Source organism: Symsagittifera roscoffensis, chromosome 3 (assembly GCF_963678635.1).
Source record: "Symsagittifera roscoffensis chromosome 3, txSymRosc1.1, whole genome shotgun sequence".
Lineage (NCBI taxonomy): Eukaryota > Metazoa > Xenacoelomorpha > Acoela > Convolutidae > Symsagittifera > Symsagittifera roscoffensis.
The window spans coordinates 23299789-23311595 of NC_087064.1; the positions used below are offsets into that span (position 1 = coordinate 23299789).

The window sequence follows — 11807 nt, forward strand, 5'->3', positions numbered from 1 at the left end:
CCTACCTCTACGCTGCAGAACCATAACACCTAGAAGCTAAAGTGCTATTTGTAATACAATAGTGTGTGTTAATATCTTTAGCCTTTGCTGTACTTAATCGCTGGTTATTGATATCATGCACATACTGCAATAAAAGAGCACTTTCAAAAAGAGCACTAATATTTGCGAATTGGGTTGGAAAAAAGTGAGTTCGTAATATCACACAAGCTTTAAGAAAAGTAACCGAAGGAAAAGTAAACGAAAAAAATCCTTGGGACCTACATGAGAGTCTAAACTACATTCACCGACTCTTAATAAATGAAATGTTTGAGTTACATTGCAAAAGTAGACGGGTAAGATAACATAAACGCTTTTTGCAAAAAGTAGAACTAGAACCTGAGGCATTCCTTTCGTATCCACTAACCAAATGGTAAACTTAAATTTAGTCTGACTATCAAAAGTTCAGACCAGTTTCTCCCTACAGGAGAATTTTGTTTAATTATAATTCAGGAATTCTAATGACGATGAAAATTGATATAACAAGAAAAGCTTAACATAGAGGCGATGCGGAGCTGCGCATCAGTTGCGACAACGCAAACATAAAAAACATCAGTCGAAAAATGGAAAATATTGAAAAAAAACTAGGTCTATCAAAATTAAAAATTTCGTAAGTCTCTCTAGAAAATCATTTTAGGCAAAGAGGCCAGGCATTTGAACATTAATCTAGCAACAGATTAAAACTTACGAAGAGGAAACAAAGCTGACAGTCTTTGAGCAGACAGAAGTGGAGCTGAAAAATAATGAATTTAATTTAGAAAAATTTATCTACATTGAACTACACAAATGAAAATTGCTTAACGAGCAAAAACCGTGATAAGGCAACTAAGCCGACAAAACTTGAGCAGACAAACGAAAATTCGACAAGTCAATTTTGACCGAAAAAAAATCAATTGCATACATACTGAAATGAACCAAGGTCTGACCGGGAGTCAAACCCCTGAGCTTCAGGTGCAAAGGCAACGGCTTGACCTCTAGGCCGAGTGGGAAAGAACTATAAAATTTGCCAGAAAAGTTTTTACGGGAAAAACTTTCGTTCCCGATTATGAGACACTTGCTTTCTGGATTAACTCCTCCTACTCCCAGTGGCGTACCCAGTAGTTTTTTTTATTGTGGTCGGTTTTGTTGACAAATTATGTCGACCAATTTTAGGTTCGTGATTACGTTTTTCGAGTTCTCTTTAATTCTCGGAATGACAATATTGACATTTTTTGCCCCCGCTATAAATTATGTTTTCGGGCTGGACTCTCTTAAAATAAGCGCATGTTGGCACCGAACACACATTTACAAAAATTTTAGGGTTGATTTCACAGAAATGGCTGTCGTTCTAAATTCTAGCCATCCCATCCCGCAAACACTTCAGCTCAATACAGCGTGTAATGAAATTTCATTTAGAATATTGAATTCAACAAACACTACTCATTACACTTTTTGCGAATATGAAAGCACAAACTCGACACATTTAATAAAATCATCAATAATTATTAAGATCAACAATTTTCAAAAATCAGGTAATTCACAAGAAACCAGCGACTTCAGATTAAAAGTTGCAACATCATAAAACAAAACATGGCAGTCACAAAATAGAATATAGAATTGTTTTCAGTTTTAGTTAAGGCTTTAAAATTCAGTTAATTATTAAGATGTACTCTCGTTGTTCTCCTGCTTTATAGACAAAGGTCTTTGTACTGTCTGATTTTCAGTTGGTAGTTTCAGCTCACTCAGAGTGGAAAAATCATTTTCAGTGGACGCTTTTTTGCGCGGTGAACTTCTTCGCCCATTGACTGGCGATGACTCGGGCTCATCTTTAATTTGAAAGTTTCTAGTCGCTAGTTTCACTTTTTTGAAAGGACTGCTTGCAACTTCGCTTCCTGAATTCACTGTGTTCTCTTTGTTCATGCCACTTGCAGGCCATGGCGCAATCTCGTCATCACGTGACTTCACAGGCGATTTGGATTTAAAACAACTGTTGCACTTGAAATCGACTCCGTCAACTTGCACAATATTTTGATCCGTGTGCAGTTTGCAGAATGAATTGTCACAGCTTTGACAGAAAGAGGCCGAGCCCTTTCCGCATACGTCGCAGAAGTGTTTTGGACAATCCCACTTTCCCGGGTTCTTTGCTAGCCCCAAACACTTTATGTGGTAGCATTTTGCGCAGTCAGCGCGCGAACAAAAAGCAAGAGCTCCTTCTTCCTGTGAGCCTCCACACCTGAAGCAAGTTCTATCCCCCGGTCTGATAGTCCGTTTTCGTTTTCTCTTCCGATCTGATGTTTTACTGGACGTTTCGGATCCATTGCTGAGTATCGTCTTTGCTTTTGGCTTCTCGCCAATGAATCCTGAACATGTTTCGGCACCGCATAGACATGGCTTCTTCGTACCGTCCACAATTCCTTAAAAAAACAATAATTACCGGTTGATGTGCACCTAGAGAAGAAGACCGCAGCTTTTAATTGACCACAATTTGAACGCCACGGTTTTCCGATTTTTTCTAATTTAAGCCGTTTTTGTACCTGGTGGGGTGAAGTGAAGTTTACGTTTCTTGGATAATTAATTAGCTATGACTTAAATTGAATGAAGAAAACATAGCCAACAGACACTTTGAAAAGAGTCAATGATCGCAACGAAACAAAAAAAATTTCATGATTCAAGAACAATTCATGATTGACATTTTTTCTGATAAAAATATCTCAATTCGAGAAAACTGGATCAACATCCAGTTTTTTATTCCGCTGAAAAAACTGAAAATCAACCCAATTTGAAAAAAAAACTAGATCAATATATAAAATTTTTATTCCGCTTGTAAATCTGAAAAAAAAAATTCGCTATAGAAAGTCGAAGTTGATTATGTTTTTTGCGGCCTTTACACTTTTGCCATTCAATAGTTGAGTTTGTCTTCCTTTTAACAAATGAAATGGGCTAAACTTGAAAAAAAATCACAAACCAAACCGCAAAAAAAATCAAATTTAAGCGTGAACCACCTTTAGGACTTATTTCCAGAAAAAATTATCCCGATCTACATAAGAATCTTCACAATGTTCATCGACTCTTAATAGGAAAAAAATGTCTTCCTGCTGAATCACAAGCCACAAAAACTTTGCATCAAAATATTTACAGTTAATTAACATAGCCAACAGACAAATGAAAAATCAATGAACGCAAAAAAAAAACAAAAAATGCCAAAAATCAAATTTGAAAGCGAAATCCAATTTGAAAAAAAAATTCCAGTGATGTTTGTCGCTCCATTTCCAACTTTGCCATTAGATGGTGCAATTTATTTTATTTTCCATTGCTACAAATTTCAGAATCAGAACTCAGTTGACAACTGAAAGTGAACAAAATTTATGCTCCTCAATCCCTTCGAGGATCAATAAGTGTCGGGTGAAAAAACTGAGGTAGAATTGAGTTTGCACTGACCTAGGCTGCTGAGATTGTAGTTGAACGTCAGCTCAGAGTCCGGTGGGATCTCACGAATAGCGAACAGGCCCACTCTTATGTCTCCGTTCACAGTCCACAGCTGACCGTAGCAGTTGGGGTCACAGCTGTGATTCATGAACCTAGAGTGGCAGCCTTTCGGCTTGGCATCTATCACTCGTTTGGAGTCCAACACACAGAAATAGAAATCCAACTCGGATCTGTCGTTCTGATACTTCAGTCTTCGCTCATACTCCTCGTAAGTGATCAGATCTCCGCAGTACTCGTTTACAAACTGACCAGTTTGAATGGTCGTTTTGTTTTTCAGTCCCCAGCCTCTGTCGCCACACTTGAAGTAGTAAGTCTCTGCGTACTCTGCTCTAGCAAACCTCTGGTTCCGACATCTATCCCCCGCTTTGCATAGCTTCGGGTGGCATTCTATCATAGTATACCTATTTTCACAGTTGCTCGACGGTCCGCATGGATCCAAATCATCCTCCTTACACGTGCAGGTGGCGTAGTTATCCAGATCCGCTTTGTACACTTTCACATTACCTTGAGGGATATTTCTAGTGACATATTTATACGGTGCCGGGATTTTCCCCGAGGTGCCGTTAACGCGCTCTATCAGTTCGCGTTCTCTTTGCGCCGTCAGATCTCGAAACGCGTCTGTTGCCTCCTTGAGACCTTTTTGAAAGACCATACTCAAGTGATTATTCGTCCCTTTGGAAGCCGTATCGTTTTCCTCAAAAAGAAACACACGTCCTAAAGATGTCCACATGAAGTCCCGACTACCAAAAAACTGGACTGCAAAGTCTCCCTCTTCGTGATTCTTTTTGTAGATATTTTCCGGCAACTCTTCCGGATGGACGATTTTGGCCGGCCACCACCTGTAGTTGCCACACTTCACCCACACTATGTCCCCGAAGCGGGGTAGGATTCCGGCCATACAACTCTCGCAGTAGAATGGCTGCTCACTGTGGTCTGGCTTGGTCTTGAGTTTCACGCAATGCGGGTGGAAAGCAGCGGGACACATTTCACATACGACTAAATCTCCCCCGGTGCCACAGAGAAAACACCAGTGCACGTTCAAGTGCATCTTGTGCAACTTCTTCGCAAATTTTTGTTTCTGTTTCTGATTGCCGGTGGCTGTGGCGAAATGAGCGGGACAAATGAGGAAGTGATTGCTAAGAAGGGAACTACCCGCCGGAACACATCTGAGCAGCTCCTCATTCTTCCCAGAGTGATACGCTAATGGACACTTCAGACACTTAATGGTCTTTCCCACGAAGCAAACTTTATTGGCAGCTGTGTCGTGAGGAAAACAGGAGGCGCATAGATGTTGCGGACACTTGTCTCGCTTTTTATTAGGTGAGCCGAAGTTTTCATTCAATGCCGGATATTTATCCAGGCAAGCCAAATGATACATTTTTCGGCAGTTTGACACCGTACATTGAAACAGTTCTGAGTCTTGAAGACCAAGTATTGAATCGTGGCAGGAAAAACAGAGTTTTAATCCACTTTTACATTTAGCACATTTGAAACCCTCTTTTGGTTCTATCTGTTCAGTTTCTTCACTTGGTAAGCAACTCGGATGATAACAATCTAAGCACTCCGCACATGAAATCATTTGTTTCCCTTCTCCCTCGCATTTCAGACAGATTTTATCTTTCGTGTTTGGGTCTAAGTACAAAAGTTTCAAAGGGTCAACAATTTCGACCGGTTTTAGTTCGCGCTCAGGAACTGCTACAGCTCTTGAGGTCCTCGGACCTTTCTCCGTTTGATCATTCATTGATTTTTCTTTCAATTGCTGTTTTTCAATCTGTCGTTGTATTTTGTCCAAACTTCTTTTGATGGGCGATTTGCCGTCGTCACCCAAGAACGCAACTGCTTCTTTCAAGGTCAACAAAGAGAGGGTTTCGCTTTTCCTAGAAACTAACTTTGATTCCTTTTCCTTCGATTTAGGGCTCATTTTCATTTTAAGAACCAAGCGTTCCGCCAGTTTTCCTTGATGCTTCATTATTAACTGTTTTAATTTCCATTTACTGCTTTTCAAGGCCTCAACTATCTCGACGTCTAACATTAAGTTGAAGTTCCCAGTCGTTCCTTCGAATGACTTCAATGAGGATGAAATAGACGAGGATTCACTGCAATTCCTTGCTCTTCTGCTTTCTACCTTCTCGCTAATTTCACTACTACTAGATAGCGATTTGGTTTTCCTCTGTTCGCCTAATTCTTCAATTTTCAGTCTAAAAATACAGTCAGCATTCAGCTTCAACGCTTCAATCGATTCCAAATCTTCATTTGATATTTCAATCTTTTCGCAAACTAGAGCTAACTTGTTAGTGCAAGATGAATCTTTGTCTCTGAAACGTTTGTTCACATTTTTGAAAGCTTTTTCGTTCAAAACGTACGTCTGTGAATCGTATATGCAGACTTTAAGCGACAGATTTTTCTGATTTTCTTTGTTTTGTTCCCGTTCCTCTTCAGCATCGACCAATTTTTTGTTCAGCATTGCTACTTTGTCTGCTGCTTTGAGAAATCGATTCGCCTCCTCAACCGCCAGATCCCATTTCTCCTTGTGCCTCGGACAAACTCGACCAGCACTGGACTTTTTCTCCAAAGATTTCAGGTGGTCGTCGAACTGTTGTTTTGAAATAAAGCGTACTAAACGAGCTGGAGTTATCCATTGGTGTTCCAAAAGGGGTCCCAGATACTGGACGTGGTACTTGTTGCCTTTGCTTTGGTACCACAGACGTTCCTCGTCGCCCCCCAAGTCGTCTTCACTGACAACTGCCGGCCACCAGGGGTGACCCTTTACATACGCCCACACCACATCACCCGGTTCGAAACAGCTTCCTAGTTCGGAGTGTAGTTGGGAAGGGGTTTGAGTGATAAACGCAGATGGCAGCGGATGTTCAGGTGCACATTCTGGTTTCACTTCTGCACTCATCGAAAACCTGAAAATAGTCTAAATGTGCAAATAGTTAACATAGCCGACAGAAAAGAGCAAGTAAAATGTACAAATGTAAGTAAAAGTTGCAAGTAAAAGTAAAAATGTAAGCAACTAAAAAAACCTGGCTTGTTTTTTTGAATAAACTATCTTTACTTTCGATTTTCAAACAAAAAATATATAGCTTTTAAGTTTCAAGAGCAATTTAAAATCAGCTCTTTTTTGATGAAAATGGCCCAGTTTGAAAAAATTGTATTATTAGAAAAAAATTTTATTCAGCTGGGCAATCGAAAAACTAAATTCCACTTTCGAAACTAGAAATCGATCAAGTTTTTTCGCGGCATTTCAGCTTTCATAATCAGAGAGCTAGCCTGGTTCTTCACGACAGGCATGCGGTGTCTTGCATTATCTCTAACCGGTTGCATTACAATTAGTCGATGAAAACTTCGCAGTCAACTATTTCGGCTGAAAAAAGAATGCATGTTTATCAGGCGGTGTATCGACTAGCATAAAGCTCGACTAGCATAAAAGTTTTAATAATAAAAATCGTATCGATTAGCATAAAAATCGAAATATTGTCAAAGTTCAAATTTTGTCCAAATTGAAACCATTGGTTCTTGCTAACTATCCCCGTTAAACAAGATAGAAATACATTCCGCTGAAAACTAATCGCCAGGGGGGGGGGGTTGAACGAATTTCCAACCCTTAATGAATTAATTTAACGGTTATAAGCATATGCGAAACGAATCCCCCTTTTGCAACGCTCTCCAACCCCGCCCCTCTCTAAATCCTCCCCTATTGCAATTTATCGTAGGACTATTTATGGGATATGGAAATTCATTTGCTTGTTTATTTTAATTTCTCATTTTTCTATTTGATCGAAAGGCAAGTTTCAGTTTGAAAGGATTCTTTTTGTCGTTTTGTATTTATGAGAATTAAAGCCATCAGAGTTATGTTAGTTGATACACTTTCATGTTTTCAAACTTTTATGCTAATCGAGCGGACACCGTTTATCCCTAAACACAGTCCATAACAAATAATTTGTTGATAACAATACACTAGTTTACAGTTAAAGCAATTGAAGTTCTGCGAAAAAGTATTTCGACAAAAGGGACTAATTCAACTTTTGTTGACGTTGCTGATAGTTTTCGATCTTTTTAGACTATTCTAACAGAGAGGCAAAGCAGAGATTCTCACCACTTGCGATAGAATACAACCTTGGCATGAGAAACTAGCAGACAGGAGTTGAGACGAATCTGCTACGTCAACAAATTTGAAAACGTCGAGAAAAGCTAGATCTTCTTGAAACTTTATATCTTTGTATTTAATAAAATTCACTTTTTGGAAAAACACAAATAAAAAAAATTGGAAGTTACATTTGCATAGAAACAAAGCGGTATTAAAAACGAAACTTTTTGAGAAGACGCCTTTTGCGCCAAAAATATATTTTGATGAAAAAATTTGAAAAGTTCCAGACAAAATTAAAACATTCCTCAAAAGACTCGTACGCATAGAAAACTTGTCGCTCATTCAACGACGCAATATATGTCACAAAGCCGATTAAGTTTGAACCAAAAAAAAACTTTTCAGCCGAGTATACAAAAAAATCTTTATGACACCAAACTGAAGTTGATAAAATTAAAACTAACATTAAAACAAATATTAATTACAACGGGTATTTGAAATGCAACCATGTCAAACTATGTCTGTTGGTTGACGAAAGTGCAGACTTGAGAAAATGATTCAGTGATTTTGTTGGAAAAGTTGGTTACAAGAATAAGTCTATGCTCCGAATTGATAACGCTTGCTAATCGCGAGCACAACCATCGCATTCGCAACAATTAAGTGCACATAATTGAACAATTACCCCAAACCTTTGTCCTTTCAAGCAGGTGTGTTACCTCTACGCCAGATTGATATAGAAATTATTATGAGGCAAGATGAAACATCTGCGAAATCTTGTGAACAAATTTGTTCACGAGAAAAAATCTAGTACCCGGTTGCAACACCCTTGTTATTGCAAGGTTAACGTTTGTATATCGCAAGGTTAAAAATGAGACCGGATATAAACCATGTGAACATGATTTGCATAGTTTTCTTAGTTTTCAAAGACCTCTATGCTACCTTCTTTTCTGTTTGTTTGATCTGTTCTGACTACTAGAGCCGCAAATTACATAGTTGAAATCCAACATCCGCACGAAATTTAATTTATAGTTTTGTATCCAGCAAAACTTTCAACCTCTTTAAGATACCAAGATAACTTCGTATTTGAACTTAGTTACACTGAGTTCAAAAAATAAATTCAGAGCGGCCATCATACTGTACTAAGAGCACAAAGATTCGAAACAGACAAACACTGCTGCAGAAAAATGCTACCAGCGAATCCAATTAACAATCCCGTATGTTATTCAGATATCTTGATACAACCGACTTGATTTGAGCAACTTGGCATTTGACAAAATTTCATCACAATCGGCAACTGTTCCATTCTACTTGACGCACTAAAATTCTCCTATGCAAGTCCACTTCGACTAAACTCATTTGAATTAGGTCATATTAGCTACTAGGAAGTAATAATTCGAGGCGTTATTGGTTTTATGGCTCCACTCGGTCCATTCTAATCCAACCAAATCTATTGTGTACATATTCGAACTGCTCTACCTCCAGTTAGTGGGTACTCGATAAACAGTAAAGACTGCCAGTCTCCTCCTTCACATCATCCAGTGCCACTGACCTTCACACCAGCGTATTGTCCGTACGGGGGCTCTATTCTCTTGCGCAAAAATTCTCAACCAATCAACACACTTTAAACTGTCCAAACTTACTGAATTTATCGCCTATTTCGAATTTTTGAACACTGAGCTCTGATTGGTTGAAAAAAATTTCACGCGTCAGTCCTTCGCGCATGAAGAATTCTCCCGTCCTCTATACCAAGTACATTTAAAGAGCTGAGTGACTATCACCATAGCCACATCTATTGACTGAATTGCCCGCTTCCACTTGAGAAGCATGCATTCCAACAGATACCTCCCTAAATGAACAGAATACTACGGACGCAGAGTCAAAGCTACACTTCGCAACTAGAACGAGCTTCAAAACAAACAAAAAAGGAATCTAAAAAACCAGCAAACTACAAAAAAATTTCAAAAAAGTTAATCCTTGAAAATAGGAAACATACAATTTACTATTGCGGCATTCGAACCATGTGGTGGCGTCCCTGACGATGGCGAGACCATAAGATGGAACGTAAACTTGAGCCAATCAGAAATCTCTCAGAAATCGCTGAAAACTCAGTAAGCAAATAAATGCAGGCCATTAAATTTGATACATGCCGATTACAAAACGAGGTTGCATATACATGAATTTTAAAACATTGACGTATTGAAATATATAATTTTTCGCAGACTGCGATTTAAGAAAATTTGAAAAACAGAACTGTTTTTAGTGTATCTGCCAGGAATCTGCCGGTCATAACTCATTTTCTGGTAATTTTGACTTCAGTACAAAACCCATTCAGAAAATAGGAACCTCTGTTTGATTTAAAATATTTCATCATTCTGTGCCTCCATCACGAGAACGGCCCCCGAACCAGGTAACTGCATATAACTAGCCGCACGAAAACGCTTTAATGCAATAAAGCTAAGCGCTCTGTACCACTCAGTAAGAGGGCGAAGGTCCAACGTGCCGAAGTAAAAGTTTGTCTGAAAGCAAAGAACATAGCCAATCGAAGATAGAAAAAGAGGTATGCACGTAAGTAAACATAATAAAACACTGACTTTGTTAAAAAAAAAATCTCAACTTTCAAAGAAAACAATAGATGGCCTTCGAGCTCTTTGAGTTTCTAGAACAATTTGTGAGTGGCCCTTTTTTGATAACATGAACGCAACTAGAGTTTTTATTCCGCTGGGAAATCTTAAAAATAAATTCCACTTTCAAAACTAGAAATCGTTCACGCTTTTTCGCGCCATTTCCACGTTCGAATTTAAAGAGTACTAATTACGTCACTGTCAGCAGATGAATTTCAATTGAACTCAAAAAGTGCATTATACCTAAGTGCATCAATATTTTGAGACTTTTTCCTGAAAAAAAAAATCAGCAAAACCTACATAAGAGTCTTCACTACATTCATTAATCTCAAAAACTGTGAAGTTAGATAATTCAAAATTACACACAAGTTAAAATTTGAATTATTTGAACTTCCTTTTACATAAGACTATACTTATTTTAATAATTGTTTCAAAAACACAAGAAACTAATTGTGAGGCCTTTCTAACGATATACCAGGTTTTTCCATCTGTCTTTGAGAACAACCAAGCTTTGACAAGTTTTGAAAGTTTTTTGGAACAACCGAGAAAAAATTGTTTTTGTAGAAAAAAGAAAATGAGACGATAATAACAAAAGCGAAAATTAAAATATATTTTTTTAAAGAAAAATGGAAAGTTCAATTTCAGAAAAACAACCAAGAAACACAACGCGCAGCAATAAACAAGCTTTTATTGATTATCGAGCGTCCAGTGAGCGGAAAACAAAAAATTCCACAGGGAATTGTCATAACAATATTGAGCGTTTAATTGAAAAAAAAAAATGCTTCTTTACACCCCCCAACCGACCTGAATTATTTTAAAAAATTATCATCAATTTTTGCTGCTCGTTTTTTTCTTGGTAATTGAATTTCCAAGAAAAAAATAGATGCTCTTAAAGCTCTCTGAATTTCTGTAACAATTTATGGTGATTTTTTAATCATAAAATTAACATAATTTGAAAAAACTGGATCATTAGGCAACATTTTGTTTCGCCAAGAAATCTGATGAAAAATTCGATTTTCGAAAGAATGAACAAATTATCGAACAAAATTTACAGCTTTTCCAGGAAAACAAACCAAGCAAAAAAATCATCGCGACCTATATAAGAGCCTGAACTGCGTTCCTCGACTCTTTATAATCTCAAAGAACAATTTGAGCTTTAGTTTTTACGCCCTATTCTTTCTCAAACACACAAGAGCAGAACAATCTATTTTTGCACTTTAAAAAACGCAAAATGAGTTAAGTAAGTCAATATGAAATGAACCGAACTTATTTAAGCTATCATAACGAAAAAATTAACAAAATCAGTTGTTTAAGTTACTAACTGTAGAACGACTTTCATTTCAAATTGTTCAAATAAGACGAATCTCGATACTTTGAAATATAATCTATGCTTAAGAAAGTAAGCCAACAGAAAACAACCAGACAAATAATAGTAAGACTAGTCAAGATTAACTTTCCCAAAAAAAAATTATTTTTCCACACATCGAGGAAAAACGAGAACCATTCGGGATTCGATCTCCAGACTTAAGTCATGTGTTTTACCTCTAGACCAATTGACAAGGGGCCTGAAAATAATGAGGTTTCTTATTAAATTAAGG

At 37.7% G+C, this 11807-nt stretch overlaps 5 protein-coding genes across 6 annotated transcripts in view; 1 reads left to right on the forward strand and 4 right to left on the reverse strand.

The window, feature by feature from the left end:
- Nucleotides 1-11807, reverse strand: part of LOC134841892 (dnaJ homolog subfamily B member 6-like) — a 463167-nt gene that overhangs the window by 442426 nt on the left and 8934 nt on the right. The window lies entirely within an intron of this gene.
- Nucleotides 1-11807, reverse strand: part of LOC134841887 (E3 ubiquitin-protein ligase NEDD4-like) — a 378569-nt gene that overhangs the window by 357827 nt on the left and 8935 nt on the right. The gene's annotated exons all lie outside the window — the stretch shown is intronic.
- LOC134841889 (leucine-rich repeat-containing protein 45-like) overlaps nucleotides 1-11807 on the forward strand; it is a 449626-nt gene that overhangs the window by 302538 nt on the left and 135281 nt on the right. The gene's annotated exons all lie outside the window — the stretch shown is intronic.
- LOC134841891 (endophilin-A-like) overlaps nucleotides 1-11807 on the reverse strand; it is a 259814-nt gene that overhangs the window by 239072 nt on the left and 8935 nt on the right. The gene's annotated exons all lie outside the window — the stretch shown is intronic.
- On the reverse strand, nucleotides 1422-6406 carry LOC134842235 (histone-lysine N-methyltransferase, H3 lysine-36 specific-like). The gene is made up of 2 exons (XM_063858489.1): nucleotides 3454-6406; nucleotides 1422-2429 (listed from the first exon to the last, which is right to left on the reverse strand). Exons 1-2 carry the CDS (start codon nucleotides 6401-6403, stop codon nucleotides 1675-1677), a joined length of 3705 nt encoding a protein of 1234 aa, XP_063714559.1. The 5' UTR covers nucleotides 6404-6406; the 3' UTR covers nucleotides 1422-1674.